The 19,144-nt window shown below is 43.7% G+C and overlaps 1 protein-coding gene across 1 annotated transcript in view; it reads left to right on the top strand.

Moving 5' to 3' along the window:
• RTN1 (reticulon 1) overlaps nt 1-19,144 on the top strand; it is a 218,938-nt gene that overhangs the window by 122,072 nt on the left and 77,722 nt on the right. Inside the window, exon 3 of the mRNA XM_046010288.1 lies at nt 5,714-6,466. Within this exon, the coding sequence (XP_045866244.1) occupies nt 5,714-6,466 (753 nt within the window). The remainder of the gene's footprint in view (nt 1-5,713; nt 6,467-19,144) is intronic.

The raw sequence follows: 19,144 nt of genomic DNA, 5'->3' as shown, positions 1-19,144 counted from the left end.
ATTAGGGCAACGGCTTTTTTCTGCAGTTGCTCCAAATAAACATTCTAAGCAAAGTTTGTTCAAGAAAGAGAAAGTCCCCAGATCTAGTAAAAAGTTCTCTCCCATGTTCAGCTCCTCTCTCCACACATGCCTCACATCATAATACCTGAGTCAAATGACAACATATAAGAATAAAATTAACAGGCAAGTTAGGAGAAATTAGCTTGTCACTAAGGCCTTTCTCCTTGTTCTTTCTATCCTAAGAGGTTACCCAGCTCCCTCCCCACCTTGTGATCCCCTGGCACTCTGGCCATGTGACACTCTGATAATAATAATAATAATGATTCTAATTATCTATCTAATTCTAGTAATTCTAATTATGTGAATTATGAATCAGGAGAAGTTCTCATTTATAACAATTTTAGCCACAGACCCTGAAGCTTAAACAAAGAGTCTAATGTATTTCCTTCAATTCCAATAAATTATTCCATTTTGTAATTTTCTCCAAAGTGCTGAACTATTTTCATCATGTTAAATAATATACTCTGAGGTTCAGAGGCAAAAATTCTTACAGCTTACATATTGAAAGTTTCTTCTCGACCAAAATCAGTCATGAATACAAGTGAAGCACCTTAAGAAAACATGTTCAGTGTCCTGACACATGCCAGACCATTGACCCACTGGCACCATATTGTTTCTGACACAATACCTAGGACTACATTATAGCGGTCATGGATGTTCTTCAAGGTGTTAGCCTCAGAAAGGACAGTAACCAAGAGGTCATTATTAAACCACTCCATCTTCCCTTAGTAAGAAATAAGCAGTAAGAAGTAAATCAGTTTCATAGTGTCTGAAATTTCACAGTCTGACTCCTATAATGAGTGATAGAATGTTGGGTGTGAAGGGGTCAAGGATGGCCTCTCTCAGGAGGTGACATGTGATCTGAGATCTGAATGAGTAGAAGGAGCCCACAATTCGAAGGAAGAGGTAAAAAGGAGACTCCAGGTACAGAAGAAAGCAAGCACATAGGCCCCAAGGCTGTGTTATTTAGGAATTTAAAGATGGTGTAAAGAAATGTTGACTTAAAAAATAGTTATTTTGCCAGCAAACATTGGTTTATTCAGGAATAGCAGATCATTCCAATTCAGGACATGCTATCTCTGGTAAAACCATAGGCAAGTCCAACAGAAGAGAGGAACATTGTTTTATGGATAAGACAAATGAAGCTAGGAGTGGTTGTTTTGAATGAGAGCCCATTGGAGAAAAGCAAGAGTTCTGGTTAGTGATGGTTCCTCCTTGGCTGAGTTGCAGAGATCATCAGCTTCTCCTAGAAGATTCATGTACCTCTTTTTCTGTTGGGGCATGTAAGTGATCATCCCTTCCTGTTGATGATTCTTCTGTTGAGGTCTATAACTGACAGGTCTGTAATTGCCTTTGAGTGGTATAGCGGCCCCTTCTAGCTTCTCGGCTCTACGTTAATGAGGTTTACCTTTCTTAATTTTTATAAGAGCAAAGGAAAAGTATGGCATAGAACAGAGTTGCAGAGGTGGGCAGGGCCCAGATCTTTCAGGGATTCATATGCTAGGATGAAGAATTAGGATTTTGTTCCATAAGCAACAGGAAAACATTGGAGGGTTTTACTCTGGGAATTGACATTCATTCATTCATTCATTCATCCCTTCACTTAACAAGTATGTGTTGACCATTTTATCCATGCCAAGCATTGTCCCATCACCACTGGGGATACAGTGCTGAAACCTAACAAGATTTCTGTCTGCATTCTTATTGGGAGGACTTACACACAAATAAATCAATATATAATATCAGATATTTATAATGGTAATGAAGAAAAATAAAGCGACACGCAGTGTAAGAGAGTGATGAGGGTGGTTGTGAGGAAAGGTTTCTCCCTGCTGAGGGCTCTGAACAGAGACCTGAATGGGGGAAAGGAGGAAGCAGCAAGCCATGTAGATACCTGAGGAAGAGGGCCCAGGCTGAGGGGACAGCCAGTGCAGAGGCCCCAAGCCAGGGCATGTCTCCTGTGTTGAAGGAGCAGCTGCAAGGTCAATATGGCCAGAGTGGGGAGGAGGAAGGGAAGAGTGGCGGGATCGGATGTATGTTTTCAAATGATCCCTCTGCATGTTTGGTTTTTTTTTTAATTTGACAGAGATCACAAGTAGGCAGAGAGGGAGAGGGGGGGAAGCAGGCTCCCCGCTGAGCAGAGAGCCCCATGCGGGGCTCGATCCCAGGACTCTGGGATCACGACTCGAGCCGAAGGCAGTGGCTCTAACCCACTGAGCCACCCAGGCGCCCCGATCCCTCTGTATGTTAAGTGAAGAATGAGCCCGGAGCAAAGGCTAGACCCGAATGTCAGCATCATTCACAGCTGGATGGTGGCATCTGCGACTTGGCAACCTGACCCATGTTCCCCTTGCTTTTTATCATTCTAAATTCTAGCATCATAATTATTAGCAGCAGCAGCAAACACATCTCCCCAGGCAGCGCAGTTCTAACCTCAGTTTTTATAATCTGTTCTTGTATTTTTGTTGACTGTTGCTAGCTTTGCAGTATCTGTCATGACACATAATAACCAATATCTTAACCAGAGGCCCATGAATTTTAATACTGAGTGTACAAAAACTTCTATTTTGTGTTCATTTTTCCCCCATTCCTCTTAGCACCTGTTTGAACTTTTGGTTCCCATTAAGAACGAAGGGCAAATATCTATTAATTTCTACTGAGAAGCTTTTAACTCATAATAAGGTTGGATTCTCTTCAGGGTAGTACCTTCACCTGCCCAAGATGAAATACATTAGAGCCTTCTGTCCCATATCCCACAGCTGTCTTATACCATCATTAGTCTTGAGTAAATGAAGCAGGATCCCTGAACTTTTTCTGAGTGGTCTACCTCAGTGGTTTATTAGGGTTGCTAATAAAAATACTAATAGTTGGGGCGCCTGGGTGGCTCAGTGGGTTAAGCCGCTGCCTTCAGCTCAGGTCATGATCTCGGGGTCCTGGGATCGAGTCCCACATTGGGCTCTCTGCTCAGCGGAGAGCCTGCTTCCCTTCCTCTCTCTCTGCCTGCCTCTCTTGTGATTTCTCTCTGTCAAATAAATAAATCTTTAAAAAAAATATACTAATAGTTCATGGGATATACACTTAAAAAAATTCAGAGTTTAGCAGAGATTCAAATGTAACTGAATGTCCTCTATTTTTATTTGTCAAATCTGCCAACCCTAACTAGAGGTGACTATTAGAATTTCCCTTGGAGGGGCACCTGGGTGGATCAGTGGGTTAAGCATCTGCCTTTGGTTCAGGCCATGATCCCAGGGTCCTGGAATTGAGACCCTCGACTAGCTCCCTGCTCCATGGGGAGCCTGCTTCTCCCTCTCCTTATGCCTTTTGTTCCCCGTGCTTGTACTCAATCTCTCTCTCTCTCAATCAAATAAATTAAAAAGAAAAAAAAGAACTAGGAGTTACAAAATTCAGATGGCTAGGCCCCTTCAGACTTACTTCAACTAAGGCAAAATTTCTGAGGGGAATTTTGAGTCATATACATGAGTAAGATCCACTGTTTTGAAGATTTGAGCTAGTCCTCACATTAGCCAGACCCTGCACTAGGTGCTGGAGATATGACCATGAACAAAAAGAGGGTGGCTGCCCTTTGCCCTCCTGGGGCTTTGGTCTGGGGTCAGAGAAAGTGGGAAAGGCGGAAGAGACAGGTGTTAATCATATCATCACATAAACAAATATAAAGCCTCTCAGGGCTCCTGGTTTTAGAAAATGAGTGGACACTAGCCAGTCTCCTGGTCCACAGGACTGCAGGGCTGCTTGTAGCCCTCTGAGCCCCAGGCCCTGCCCGCATGCTTCCTGGTCTCTTAGGAATGTTGTACAAGCAGGACTTGGTGAGACCCTTTGGGCATCTGTGATACCTAGAAATCATCGCAGCTCCCACCTCCAGGCCTTTCCACTATGGGTTCCCTTTGTTTGGCATGCTTCTTCCTCTGATTTATTGTCATGAGTCACTGTCTTGACTCCTTCAGTGTTGAATGTAGATTACCTTCTCAGTGAGGTCTGTCTTGGCTACTGTATTTAAAATTGCAGATTCACGGGTGCCTGCGTGGCTCAGTTGGTTAAGCATCTGCCTTCTGTTTGGGTATGGATCCCAGAGTTCTGGGATCAAGGCCTGCGTCCTTCTTACTCAGCTGGGAACCTGCTTCTCCCTCTTCCTCTGCCTACTGCTCCCCTCTACTTGTGCTCTCTCTCTGTCAAATAAATAAATAAAATATTTTTAAAAAAATAAAATTGCAGTTAAATCCCCACCTTCTCCTGGCCCCTCCTGATCCTTTCACCCTGCTCTAATTTTTTCACAGCACTTAATATCTTACCTACTATATGCTTTAGTCATTTACTATATATAATTATCTATTGTATTCTCCTCCCACTAGAATATAAGCAGAGATTTTGTTACCTATTTCTTTCACTAATATGTCCCAAATGCCTAGAAGAGAGCCTAACACATAGTAGGTTCTCAGTTAATAAGATGAATGACTGCTGTATGGATAAAGGATAAAATCAACTCTGCTTTATAAAGAATTAGACAAATCTGAAATGTTTTGTCCATGAGGGTTCCCCCACAATCCTAAAGCAACAGATAACCTAGCCATAGTCTGCTCTCCTCACCCCCCAAATATGTGACCTCAAAGCTTTGGAGAAATGATGACTATTTCTTGCTTTTTAAAGGGCCAGAGACCACTGTCTGGGATATTCTGAAATAAGGCCCTGCTGTGTGACAAGGGAAAAACCAAGCTCCCCAAAACAGTTGTCATGGTGATCCCAGGTAGTCTCATCTAAGGGAAAGAAATATCAGCAAGATTGCTGGTGAAGTTTTCTGGCCATCTGGATAAACATCAGGCAGAAGGCAGGCATTCACCCAGGGGACTGGGGGTGACTCTTGGGTTTTGTTCTTCTCAAGAGGAGGGGAAGAGAAGAAAATGAATGATCGTGGGCTCTGTCATTAGAAGCCCGGGGCATTGGGCCTTATGGTCGTCTTCACAGCCTGCTCAATAGAACTGGCAAAAATTTTCTCTTATATTGCTCTACTTTGTTATGCTTTTCACTAAAAAAAAAAAAAAAAAAAAAAGAGTAAAGGTATTGGTTTTTACAGGAAATGTAAAGCTCAGAAGTCAAATTGCATATAAGGATCCAGACTAAGCTTTCTTTGTCTTACTGAAGGGGGAAACATGAAAAGCAAGCAACGAATAAGGAGTAACGGGTGACTTTTCAGATTTGTTGATATTGGTGGGCCAAAATAGGCAGTTTGGTACATCAGATTACCTGATGAAATCTGTGAACCTGGAAAACTTCCCTGAGAGAATGAATCAGAAATTAAAGCCATGACTTCTAGAATCTTCACCATATTGAAATAGAAAAACCAACTGAGGGACCGTTGCTAAGAAATTGCTTTGTCCTTTTTTTAAAGTAGCTAGATGAAGATAGATAGGTATGTAAAACTCTGATTAATTGGGCCATAACAGTAATTAGCCTTTTCCTTCAGGTGGCCTGCCTTTTCAGCAGAGCCCTGGAAACAGACTATTTCTGTGCTAATGAGATATGTGTTTCTCAAGTAAAAAGAAAACATCTCCCCTAATGGAATTTTGTTTTATTTTTCTGTGTCCATCTGTCTGTCCTTGTGTGTGCCTCTCTGGCTCTTTCTCTCTTTGTGGGACGACAGAACCATCTGCTGCAGAATCCCAGGGGAAATGCAGCATCTCCGAGGATGAGCTGATCACTGCTATTAAAGAAGCAAAAGGGTTATCCTATGAAACAACGGAGAGCCCACGGCCGGCGGGCCAGGGGGCCAACAGGCCTGAGGCCAAAGCCAGGTCCGGGCTGCCAACCATCCCCAGCCCCCTGGACCATGAGGCCAGCAGCGCGGAGTCAGGGGACTCTGAGATCGAGCTGGTGTCTGAGGACCCACTGGCCGGGGAGGATGCGCTGCCCTCGGGCTACGTCACCTTTGGCCACGTGGGCGGCCCGCCGCCGTCGCCGGCCTCGCCGTCCATCCAGTACAGCATCCTGAGGGAGGAACGTGAGGCTGAGCTGGACAGCGAGCTCATCATCGAGTCATGCGACGCATCCTCCGCCTCAGAGGAGAGCCCCAAGCGGGAGCAGGACTCGCCCCCGATGAAGCCAGGTGCCCTGGATGCCATCCGGGAGGAGCCGGTCGCCCACGCCGAGGAGGGCGCAGCCAGCCGCCGGGGCCTGGCCGACCCGGGCCCCTTCCTCAAGTTCCCCGCGGCCGCCCCCCACGCTGGCGCCGAGCTGCCCTCTGAGGATGGAGCCCCAGCGCCGCCGGAGGGGCCCACCATCCAGGGGAAACCTGAGGAAGCCCCGAGTCCCAGCCCAAGCCCGGTGGCCATGGCAAGCCCTGAGCTGCGAGGTTCCCGTGTCGCCCCCCCTCTGCTCTTCCTCAGTAAGCAACAAGGTAAAGTGACAGCTCTTCTCACTACAGCAACTTGGTTGCTGTTCGTTCCCTGGGTGCTCTGACATCCGCAGAGCAGGGATTCAGGCCCAGCACTGTGGTCCTGTCCTGGCTGTTCCAATAGCTGACCAGAGAGCAACCAGGAGAGGATGGGAAGGAGATGATGGGGAGAGTCAGATTCACAACCGGGACTTGGGTGGCAGAGCCTCGTGCTGCAAGCAGCCCCGCTGGGCTGAATCCTGGCATCCCCAGTAATGAGCACTTCTGTGTCCATGCCAGGATCTCCTGGATGGAGTGAATGCCTCCTGTCTTTCATCCCTAGTTAGATTTCCTCACCTGGGAAGGGATGGTTGCTCATTTCTATCCTCCTAACCCTCCGTGATGGGGAGTGACTCCCCAAGTAGGCCTTGGAACCCACTGTAGTGAGCACCTCCATTTCACTGGCCAAACTGGTTCATACCTGGGCCACGTGAATCTCAGCACCTTCCTTTGTCTTACACAAGGAACAAGGGATTTGGACCTTGATAAGGTCCAGATTTGTGTGTGTGTGTGTCCTGGCTAGTCAGGAAAGAGAGGGACCAAAGTTAATTCCAGATTTTTTTTTCTTCTTCAGCAAGACCTAAGTTAATTTTTAAAGTCACTTATAACTTAAGAATGATTTTAATTTGGCCATTCTACTTTTCCTGCAAGAAGTTTTGAAGTTTTCAAATGCAGGAGAAATGGAGGGTGTTATTTTCTCTTTCAGACATTGTATGTGAAGAATGTGTAACATTCTTCTTTCCAAATCTACCACACCCGACTGCAGCTGTTTTACGGACTTCAGGAAAGGAAGTGAAGAGTGAGTGAATAAATTAGGCCCTGTGCAGTCTAGTTCATGGGCTATATTGTGTGAAGGAGGGAACATCTCTCCACCTCCTGGGTGGAGAACACCCAGGTAGAACTTTAAAACCAACCCCAAAAATCACAGCTTTATTCAAAGTCCCCTCCCATCTCCTCTGCTTTCTGCTTCTTTCAAAGTATTTTGCCCTTGGGAGATAAATGATTTCAAGGGTATACCCTCCTTCCTGTGTATATGCTAATAACTTCAGTGATACTGGTAGCAATTAAAGTGTTTCATATAAATACAGAGTGCAAATCTTTCCCTTTGTAGATTAGAAGAGGTTTCTAAATTCTTCAGCACATTGGAACAGGGGAACCGAGAGGGATGTGATAAAGAGATAACACTTGCTATGTGGTTGCTTGGTGGCTTAGACACATGGCATCATGTAGGGTCCCATAGAATTGGCCTTTGATTTCCCAAATAACTCTTCCCTGAGAGTTTGAAGTGTCTTTAGTGCATGCAGTAGTGAGGATATTTGATGACAGATTTAACAGTGGGAATGCATGTTGTTAGGTGAAGATCAAAACCAATTTTGGATTCTTTTGCTTCCACTCTGACTGTGATGGGGAAGGACCCTGCAAGTTGCAGGGAGCCCCGGGAAATGGCGTAAGCATGAACAATCTTCCATCCCTTTCATCCTGAAGCAGTGGATCTTGTGTCATGGAGAGTACAAGTTCATATCACTGTACTTGAATGGACCTGTGTTTCCATTTTATCCTCCAAATAATGTCTCTGAAGGAGTCACAATGTGTGCCGTGCTGTTCAAATATGTTTATTCTCAGAAGCAAATACATCAGAAGGCTAATCAGGAGAAAATTGTGCAGGCCCATTTCTCTCCCTAATAAATCTGAGAGACCAGTGCAGCAGCTGGGACTGACAGAGTGACCCGATGTCTGATGAAGGGTTAAGGCAAAGGAAAACCACAGCTGTGAACGCAAAGGCTTCAAGCATCTTCTCTGGCCAATTCTGGTGTCATTCTCATCTCTGTGCAAGTTGTCCCATATGGCTTGGACCCTCTGCTGCCAAGTTTAGACATGAGAGAGGAGAGAGTGGCAGTCTTTTTAAACAAGTCAGGCATGCCAACATGAATAACCTCTGCTCTCTGCACTGAGGGGTTCTTTGAATTCCAGTCTCCTGCCAGAACGGACTGCTCAGCTGCATTCTCTGTAAAGTCTAAAAGGCTGTTCTGGGGCAGCCAAGCTCCAGAGGTCTTGGGAGGATGACTCAGTGCTGCCAGCACGTTATTTGAGCTCCGAGGTTCCTCCCGTTCTCACCTGCTCCATCTCAGCAGGTGAGAGGATCAGTGCTGCCCAGCCTCCCCCAGGCAGTTCTTAGTCACTGTCTGTGGACCGTAGAACTGTGCTCAGGTCAAGCAGGACTCCGTCAACAGTGAAGTCAGGTCGGCCCCCGTGGTCACCTGCTCTTGCCCACCGAAGCCCCTGGCAGTGTAAATGCGTTAAAATTCAAGTATTCACAGTATGCTTATCTCCCTGGCTTTGGAGCTGTGTGGCTGATGCTGAGCTAAGTGGCGGAAAGGTCCAGAAATATTTAGAATAAGGTCTGGCAAATATCTGACGGCATTGTAATATGGACTGTCAAGGAGTGCCAGGGTATCCCGGTGCCCATGGCTTCATAAAGTCTATTTTTGGATCTTTTGCGCCTCTCAAAGTCCTCTGGTGCTCTTGCACCAGAGACAAAAGGCAGTTTGTCATGTTCCAGCTTCCCTCCTCTGCGCGTTCCTGAGCTTTTGTTCCCCTGTCATTCTGCTCCCCCATACCTTCCAGGAAGGCCTCTGAGAGCATAGGGAAGTTCTCACTGCTGCAAGGTTAGCCCTGACTGTCAGGGACATCTGAGTGAAAAGCCAAGCAGGAGATTCTCAAGAAAATACTGACACCCAGTGTGACTCATCAGGTTGGCTGTGTGGGATTCACCAAACCTGTTTAACTGCAGAATTTTTCTTATTGGCGTGTTCCTCGGGGTTCCTCTTCTAGGGAGCACTTTTTGGGAAATAGTGGTCTCTTCATACTTACATCTACTCCCGACATTCTGATTTCTTTACCTGGCAACTCAAATGTACAGTGCTTGGACCATCCCCCTGCATCATATGTGGGAGCCTGTTAGAAACCTCACTCCAACTGGGGAGGGTATGTGCTATGGTGAGTGCTGTGAAGTGTGTAAACCTGGCGATTCACAGACCTGTACCCCCGGGGATAAAAAATACATTATATGTTTATAAAAAAATTTTTTTAAATTAAAAAAAAAAGAGAAACCTCACTCCACGGGGCACCTGGGTGGCTCAGTGGGTTAAATCCTCTGCCTTCAGCTCCGGTCATGATCCAAGGGTCCTGGGATCAAGCCCCGCATGGGGCTCTCTGCTCAGCAGGGAGCCTGCTTCTCCTCTCTCTCTCTCTGCCTACTTGTGATCTCTGTCTGTCAAATAAATAAATAATTAAAAATCTTTTTAAAAAAAAGAAAAAAAGAAAGAAACCTCACTCCATCCCAGACCTATGGAATCAGAGTCTGCATTTTTACAAGATCCCAAAGTGATTCCTATATCTGGCAAAGCCCAAGAAGCAGTGTTTTAGACCAGGGCAGCCAGCTTTCACATTCCTACCTGTAACCATCCTGATAAAGATCACCAGTGACCCCTTCTTGCCCCTAAAATGGCCTCTTTTGAGTTCATCTTTCTTATCTTCTCTGCTACTTTGAGATCATAGTGTTGGCCAGTCCTTAAAACGTTAGTGAGGAAGTAGTATACATTCGTAGTAATAAATATAAGTGGAACAAAATCGTGCCAAATAAAAGTTATAGTTCCCCTCCTCTGCCCTCCTGATCTAATTCTTGGAGATAATCACAGGTTTTGTTCTGGTGCCTTTCAGAAATTTTCTGTAAGTATTCAGGCATATACAAGTTGTGACTGCACAAGTGATATCACATTGGACAGACTGCTTTCTCAGTTGCTTCCTGTGACAGTAAAAATCAAGGACAGTACCCACTCATATGAACACTGTTCTCTCCTTCTTAGAACTCTTTCCTCCCTTATCACTCTGGTGTCTCCCCTTCCTGCTCCACCCCTTACTCTCTGACCTCTTTTTCCATCCTTTTGATACCTTCCTTCCAGTTCCTCTGTCTTGCCTCTGAGTTCTGTCCCTGTTTTTCTTTGTCCCTCATTTCCTTCCTGTCACCCACACAGGTTTTCAGCCACTGACTTATGGGTAGCACATCCCAGATGTCTGGCTTTGGAGAATTCTTCTCCTGAGCTCCAAGCCCATTTCCCCACTGTTGTTCAGACATCCCGTAGACCCTCTACACGCAATTCATTGATATTATTTGTCACAATCAGCTCCTTTCCTTCCTCTGTGCCCTTCCTGAGCTAATGACAGGATATCATTTGGGCTTCACTTGGGCTTGAACATTCAAATCAGGTCTGGATCTAAATAAAACTCAGTATTTCATATTGTAAAAGTACAATATGAATATAAACACTTAGTGGAAGTCTCATGGCAGTGTTTGGTTATAAAATTATCATCCAAATGACCCAGAATATTCTTTTTTTTTTTTTTTTAAGATTTTATTTATTTGAGAAAGAGAATGCAGGCAGGGTCAGGAGTTTGGCAGAGGGAGAAGGAGAAGCAGACTTCCCATTGAGCAAGGAGCCCCTGGCAGGGCTCTATTCCAAAACCCCGGAATCATCACCTGAGCTGCCAGTAGATGCTTAACTAACTGAACCACCCAGGATCCCCCAAAATATGAAAGTTTATTAAAATAAAAATACAAAATGTGAAAATTCTCTTTGTGATACGCCGAAGAACGCATCCAGTGACACCAGTTTGAGAAATGTTGGTTCAAGCCAGTGGTCCCCAAAGTATTGCCCAAGCACCAGCTTCCTCAGAACCTCCTGGAGTACTGATGGAAAAAAATGGAGGTCTCACTCCGCTCCTGCACAATGACTGCGGAATCCGAATGCATTGAAAGCAACCTGTGCTTTCAATAAGAGTGGTGAAGGGTAAGCAGATGAGCTGAGCAGCCCAGATCTGTAGTAAAAAACCACCTTGGTGAGCATGCCCGAGGCATATGCTGTTTTTTAATTAGAGAGACCAAGGGGGCAGTCAGCTGTTTCCATCCCTTCCTGTGCCCTGGGAAGCAGACCCCTGTATCTTCCATTTGTGGACACCAGCTGCAGCAGCCTGAACTTGCAGGACTCAGCCTCTTGTGGCATGGAGAAGCTGATCTCCCCCATGGGGGCGTGATTTGCTGGAAGGCTACCAGATGGAGGTCTTCTAAATAGACCTAACATTTATGAAGTTTATTATTGCTTCTCATCATTATGCCAAATATTGCTCCTGTCCTAAAATATTCAAAGGAACCAAAATAAGTGTGACCCATTTACTTTTCATGTAATTTTAAAAACAAGTCATCAACTTCTAGTCCCTTGTTTATTTGCTTTCATGAGATGGAATTCATAAATCAGGCTGTAAAGATTCTTGGAAAGTCTGTCTTTCACAGTGCAGATTTCAGAATCAGCCTGAGGACTTAGGCCCCTTCCCTTATAGCTGTTGCCCCTAAGCCAGCTTTCAACAAGATGGACCAGTAACTGCTAGATAAAGCTTGGCTTCTATGAGGACATATGCAATGTACTACTTAGAGGGAGACGCTGAGCTTTCCATCTTAGACTATTCAAACCAATTAAACTGCTTTTGTGAGACATCCCAAATAAGGCTGCTGGTAAGCAGCTCACCTCACTGGCTTTTCCATCTGAAGTAGTTGCAAGGTTAGCATTGTCCCAGACTACATATTGACCTATGTTTTTTAAATGGTGGCTTTAAAACTGGGGAAATTTTCTTCTCAGACTTGGATAGAAACTGCTCCAAATCTTGGTGGCCCCAGAACTTATTATTTCTAGAGCCAAATGTTCTTGATATTTCAACAGGGTGTGTGTATTGATCTGAAATGGTTATTATACCTCTAGTATTTCAGTCATTTTTTGGGATGTGGTAAACCACAGCTCCCTAATAAATTTTGCCTGGGCACAGAAGAGGGCATAGACTAGCTCCTAAGATGGATTCAAGTCAACCTTGAACTTGCCTGTAGAGATAGAATTCACAGATGGCAAACATTATGGTGCCTCTAAGAAATAATGACCCTAATAGATGGTGATCCTGATTCACGATCTAGCCCCTTTACCCCTCACATAAATCATCCTTTCTTGCTGATGTAATCATGCAGCTTGGAGGATATAATTCACATACTTTTCCTTCTCAGAGCCAAGACTGACTCCAGAGGATTCTCCATCCCTTTTAAATGCTAACCTCACCTTCCACTAACGTCTGGGTGGGATACTCACAGATACAGTCTCTGTACTTCTGGATTCTATCTCTGCAATCCCACAAAACACTCTAATACAGAATGAAATAAATTTTACCTAATGTTATGCCAGCCTTGCAAACGCAAGACCTTACCAGTTCATTCATCCTTCTTTTGATTCAACCAATAAGTTATACTACGTTCCTGATGTTATCAGTATAATGGTGGCCAAGGCAGACATGAATCCACCCCTCATGGGGTTTGCATTGATGGAGATGTGGAGGTTTCCATTAAAAAGGAAATCCATAGAATGATGTGTGAGAGAGTGGTAGTCATACTTAAGTAGGAAGGTCAGAGAAGGAGGAAACTGTGTGACCAACTGTGGCAAGAGATGAAGAAAATTCCAAACTACAGAAAATACAAAGGCCAGAGGAAGGAAGGTTCTGGGTCATTCTAAAAACTGGGGTGGGGGGGGTCTGCATAGCTGGTATGTGGTAGGCAAAGGTGCCAATGGCAAGAAATGGGATTGGAAGGTTGGCAGTGTCCTTTTCTCCCCAGCCCAGGGTGCAAAGTTTGGCCTTTATACCAACCATTGCAAGAAGATACCAAGAGTTTTAAACTAGGAAGTAACATGACCTGCTCTCCCTTTTTTAATGGTCACATTGTCTGCCATCAAGGGATGGAGTTGGAGGAGGATGAGTGTGGAAGCAGGAGGACTGATGAGGAAGCATGGGATGATGGTGACCGGGACAGGGTGGTATCCATGCACATGGAGAGGAATGGATGGATTTGAGGTAGATTCTGCAGACTGACTTCACAGGACTTACGGAGGCATTAGATGGGTGGTTGGGGTGACTTGATTCCCAACACCTCACAGTTTTTAGTCACCATAATGATTAGAAGTAGATGAAAAAAACAATTACAGTGGGAAAAAAATAACCCTAAGCTTAGTGCTGTTTCATGAGTGATTGAACCCATATTTTTGTGTGTCCGCTGTTAGAAAACCATCCATTTGCATGATGATGGCACTGAAATAACTCTCTCACAGTCTGACTTCTGTACCTAGTGTATCTCGAGGGCCAAGCCGCTGGGGGTCTAATGGTCATCAGTATGTTTAGATGACCATGATGTTTGGGTGGCTGAGACTGGAGCTGGAATGAGGGTCAAATATGGTACCTGTGGAGGTTAAATAAGGCCTGTAGTAAGGTGGGCAGGGATTGTGGACAAGCAAGTCGGTTATCTAGATAGAATTAGGTACAACTTTGGCTAGGGCCAGGAATTTATAAAAACTTCAGAAAGCCTAAAGTACAAGTCCCAAATATGGATAAAAATTATGCTAGCAGGCAAAGAAAAGATAGCACCCTGCCAGAGAGCAGAGGTTAAAGTCAGAGAAAAAGGTGGCTTTAAGACAAACACTCAAATTGGGGTCTGAGGTAGGGAAAAGCACACCACTGGGTCTGGTTACTTCGTCTCAAGGTTATAGCTGACCATGGTCTTTATCTGTGATTGCTCTGAGCTTTCTGAGTCAACACTATTTCTGTAATGCTCCTTCTGGGTTTGAAATGACCTAGGCCTCAGGCAGTAGTCCTCTTCTGCCCAGAGAGGTATTGATCCAGGAATTTTCTCCATGTGGAGATTTGCGTCAATTGGTAGGGAAAAGGATGAGATGCTCAGTGGAACTGTTTGGTTTTTCTCGACAGTGTTCCTCAAAGTGTTGTTGTTGGACAATATAAATATATCAGAAGCTGTTTTTTAGAATACAAATTCCTAGGCTCACCCCACAGTCTCTTAGGGAGGGGCTGAGGAATCTGCTTTATTAAGTAGGTCCCATTGAATCCTAGGCACACCAGAATTTGAGAATTATTGTTTGAGGGACTGTGCTGAGGCTGAGTTTCCAGAATACTCAGTAATCTTTGGCAATTTTTTCCTATAGTTCCTCAGCTTCTTCCAGGGCCTGAAACAGAATCCTGAAAGTTGGCTTTTCTTTTCTTTCTCCTTTCCTTTCCTTTGCTTTTCCTGAAAGTTGGCTTTTCTGTTTGGGCTCAGATATTAGTTAAAATGGCTCATGTGATGGGTTTAGAATGAAATTTATATTGTTAACTCTGAGACTTCCACCTCCTCATGGGAGAAGGAGAGGGGAGATAATGTGAGTCTTGGCAGCCCACTCAGAAGGATGCTCCTAACATCTATCCGCCTCACAAAGCCTCCAGAGCAAAGACCCCAGAAAGATATTGTGGGGACACAGATAGCTAAGCATTCACATTCCCAGTAGTTTAGGGCCTCCTGAGTCAGAAGGGTCCTCCAGGTGGCCTCTGTTTATAGCTTGGAAAAATCACAGGAGAGAGAAATGGCCTGAGGGTGGAGTTAAGCCCCAGGCACAGGTTGTACCAGGCATAAGTGAGGATTACAGGCTTGATTTTACACACGATAAAATATCTCACTGTCACTAATAAATAATCCAGTTGAAAGCTGCAGATTATGGTAAGTACAGCTTGCTGGCTTATGTCTTCCCTTCTGGCAGTTACCTCATTTTCTTACAACCCTTGGCTGAGCACTGAAATCATGGGGGATTTTTCTATACACAAATCACTTGCAAAAGCAGATGGTGTGTCCCCAAACTAATTCTTTTACTTCCAAACTCACTTTTTTTTTTTTAATCTCCCCCTAATACCTCAAGGAGATTTGATTCTACATCTAAAAGTGCAGAGGAAATCAAGTAAAGCAGAACGGTTTTTGTATTGATTATCTCAACTCAGTGTTAATGTCTGTTGCCATCCAGTGGTTGTGATGAAAATATCCAACCTTTACGTTTTAACCTCATCTCAAACCGCCAGATTTGACATTACAGCTCTCTTGGGTTATGATGTAAAAAAACATGTTTTTGAATGATTTTACAGTGTCCACTGAACGGCTAAATGACTAGACCATTTGTGTGGTGATTGTTCAGTTAAATCATTAGCCATATTTTCCTTGGAACAAGAATGAGGACAGAGTTTCCCAAAAAAATTCCCCAATGGGTAGCTTAGTTTTTACCAGAATTAATTTTAAGCTATAGCATTTGGCCTGTACCAAACCATAAATTATAATACCATGTAGAATTTGTGAACCATAGCTTCCTACTAATTGGAGTTTTTGGATCAATGCCCTTGTTTTAAATGGAAGTCCAAGACTGATATGTATAGATAGTTGTTCCAGGTATTTCAGGGTCAGAAGAAACAGGATCTGAAATAAGATCTGATTCTCTTCCAGAACATTTTTCCAACTAAACTGATTTCCAAGTAGTTGACTTGTTCATAAGAAAATCTAAAAGTTTTCTATGTCAACTTACTTTAGTATTTGAAGATTTACTATCATTTGTGTATATTGACATAGAGGACTCTCACAATAGTATATACTGTGTGCAGCTCGGTCAAGTGTTAGCACTATCAGTCATCTGGAAATTTTCCAGTTACCTGGAAAGGATTTAATTTTTCTTCAGTTTTAGGTTAGTCAACTGATGATGAATCAGTTTCACATTAAGTCATAGTTTTCTTCAATGTTGTAAATTTTTTAAAAAGTCACAGGTAATTTGATTCTAGATAATTTTGATACAGGTAAAATGGCCTCATTGTCAATTTGTCCCTTTTATTTTCTTTCTCTTCTCTTTGTTGGGGACCACATTTTTAGGCCCTCATTTATTTCTCTGAACAGAATCTTGAAATTTGAGGTAGATTTTATATATTCTGCAAAGATGTGCTCTAATTCCAAAGCCAAAAATCTTGGCTTTGGCTTTGATTTCTAAGCCTCTCATGGTTTCCATTCTTGTTCCTGTGGACACCACACCTTTCCTTCAGATCCCATGAGTGTGGCTAAAAACAGAAGAGGCCTTGCTTGAGAAGTCTCTGAGCCAAACCCTAGAAGCTGAGGGCAAAGTTGTAGTGAAGAGATACTTTTCAGAATTCAGCTTTACTGTTCACCTGTCACATCTGGATTGATACGCCTCCAAGATGAGAGGTAGACCTTTTACTTGAATTGTAAAATTCAAGTAAATTCATCTCTCCAACTTCATATAATGTTTGCCCTTATAATGTATATGAGTCCCATTTTGTAACAGATAAAGCTAGGTAACTTTCCACCAAGTTGATACTTTCTCTTCCACAGCATAGAGTCATTTCTGAAGTGGTGCTCAGTCAAGCACCACATTTCACAGACCTTCCCCCTAGGTGAAGCTAGGATCCCAATTCTTTTTATTTTTAATCTTAATTTTTTATTTTTTATTAACATATAATGTATTATTAGCCCCAGGGGTACACGTCTGTGAATCGCCAGGTTTACACACTTCACAGCACTCACCATAGCACATACCTTCCCCAATATCCATAACCCAACCACCCTGTCCCTACCACCCTCCCCGCAGCAACCCTCAGTTTGTTTTGTGAGATTAAGAGTCTCTTATGGTTTATCTCCCTCCCGATCCCATCTTGTTTTATTTATTCCTTTCTTACCCCCAAAGCCCCCCACATTGCTTCTCAACTTCCTCATATCAGGGAGATCATATGATAATTGTCTTTCTCTGATTGACTTATTTCGCTTAGCATAATACCCTCTAGTTCCATCCACGTCGTCGCAAATGGCGAGATTTCATTTCTTTTGATGGCTGCATAGTATTCTATTCTATATATATATATATATATATATATATATATATATATATATATATACACACCACATCTTCTTTATCCATTTATCTGTTGATGGACATCTAGGTTCTTTCCATAGTTTGGCTATTGTAGACATTGCTGCTATAAACATTCAGGTGCATGTGCCCCTTCAGATCACGACATTTGTATCTTTAGGGTAAATACCCAGTAGTGCGATTGCTGGGTCCTAGAGTAGCTCTATTTTCAACTTTTTGAGGAACCTCCATGCTGTTTTGCAGAGTGGTTGCACCAGCTTGCGTTCCCACCAACAGTGTAGGAGGGTTCCCCTTTCTCCACACAGGATCCCAATTTTTAGCAAAAGCTCCTTCCTAAGCAACACCACGTTGATCTATTAAGTTAGCTCAAAATAAATTTCTCCTGTGTGACACCACTGAAATTTTGGGGTTGTTCCTGTAGCTAGCCTCATCCTGACTAATATGGTCACCCATGATGTAACATGAAGTTGGGAAAGACCTGTAGTTAGAATGTATGTTAGAACATTTGTCTTGCTTCTCCTCTATACCTTTTTACTTTGTATTTCCTTTGCTGATGCTAATCAGTCCCACTGCTGAAATTACTGTTGCATAATTCTGAACCTATTAGAAAAAGACAATGCTGTCCTCAAGACATTGTATTGCTGTCTAGCAAAATATTGTCATAGAAGCCAAACAGATCTTTAATAACTCGTAGCTGGTATGCTCTGGAATTGTGCAAATTAAGAAGTAGCCCTTGTGACCATTAGGTTCACCAGAACAGAAGCATATGAAGTTTTTGTGAGGTAAACTGCTAAGAAAACTAGAGAATTTCCTCTGTCTAGGGCTAGCCCCAGGCAAAATTGGGGACTAGGAAAAAAAAATTGGGAACTAGGTGCAGTATCTTGGGGTCCCCTGCCTTCCACCACCCTTGTACCCCTTACCTCAACACTGTCCCTCAGTTACTTGAGGCTCCCAGTATTCCTGAGCTCTCCTGGCTTCCCTTTAAGAACAAACATTCCCGGGTGCCTGGGTGGCTCAGTTGGTTAAGCCACTGCCTTCAGCTCAGGTCATGATCTTGGAGTCCCGGGATCGAGTCCCGCATCAGGCTCCCAGCTCCATGGGGAGTCTGCGTCTCCCTCTGACCTTCTCCTCGCTCATGCTGTGTCTCACTGTCTCTCTCTCAAACAAATAAATAAAATCTTAAAAAAAAAAATAAAAGAACACACATTCCCTGTATTCTGTATCCTTGGAGTCCTTCATGCTCCCCATTTCTTAGGGTGTACCACACAGCTGTAATCTGATAAACCAATTCTTTTTCATGTGTTAGTAAGCTAGTGTGTGATCCCTCCTATGCAACAGATCTCCAGAATGAACCACCTTAGGGTAAGACTAGTCCATGGTTTTAGGGAGTAATTTCCTCAATCTAAGGCTTCATTCTCAACAGTATGTGTTCTGAGACACAAACATATTAGAATCTGGTTTAAATCAGAATGCCCTTTATAAACTTACACGGGACATGTACCAGGGGAACACCATCCTAGTGTGGGGATCATCAGTTCACTGTAAATTAGAGCAAGAAAGTGGATGGCTTCATTGGAAATTTCCATCTCACTTTCACAACCTGTGAACTGCCCTTTAAGGATTGGGATCCTCAACTAGAATCAGAGCAGAATCCCTGAGCCATGCCCAAGGTCCTTTCCTCTCCAGTGGCCCCTTGTCGAGATTCCCCTTCTCTGGATTCTGTATGATGTTGATTGTATATCCTTCTCTTCACTGGGGCAAGGACGCAGGGCCTAGCGGGGTTTGGATCCTAGTTCCACTACTTAGTACTAGCTGTGTAATT

The sequence above is a fragment of the Meles meles genome, chromosome 6 (assembly GCF_922984935.1).
Source record: "Meles meles chromosome 6, mMelMel3.1 paternal haplotype, whole genome shotgun sequence".
Classification (NCBI taxonomy): Eukaryota; Metazoa; Chordata; class Mammalia; order Carnivora; family Mustelidae; genus Meles; species Meles meles.
The sequence above is the reverse complement of the archived record's forward strand: the minus strand, read 5'-3'. Positions and strand labels throughout refer to the sequence as shown.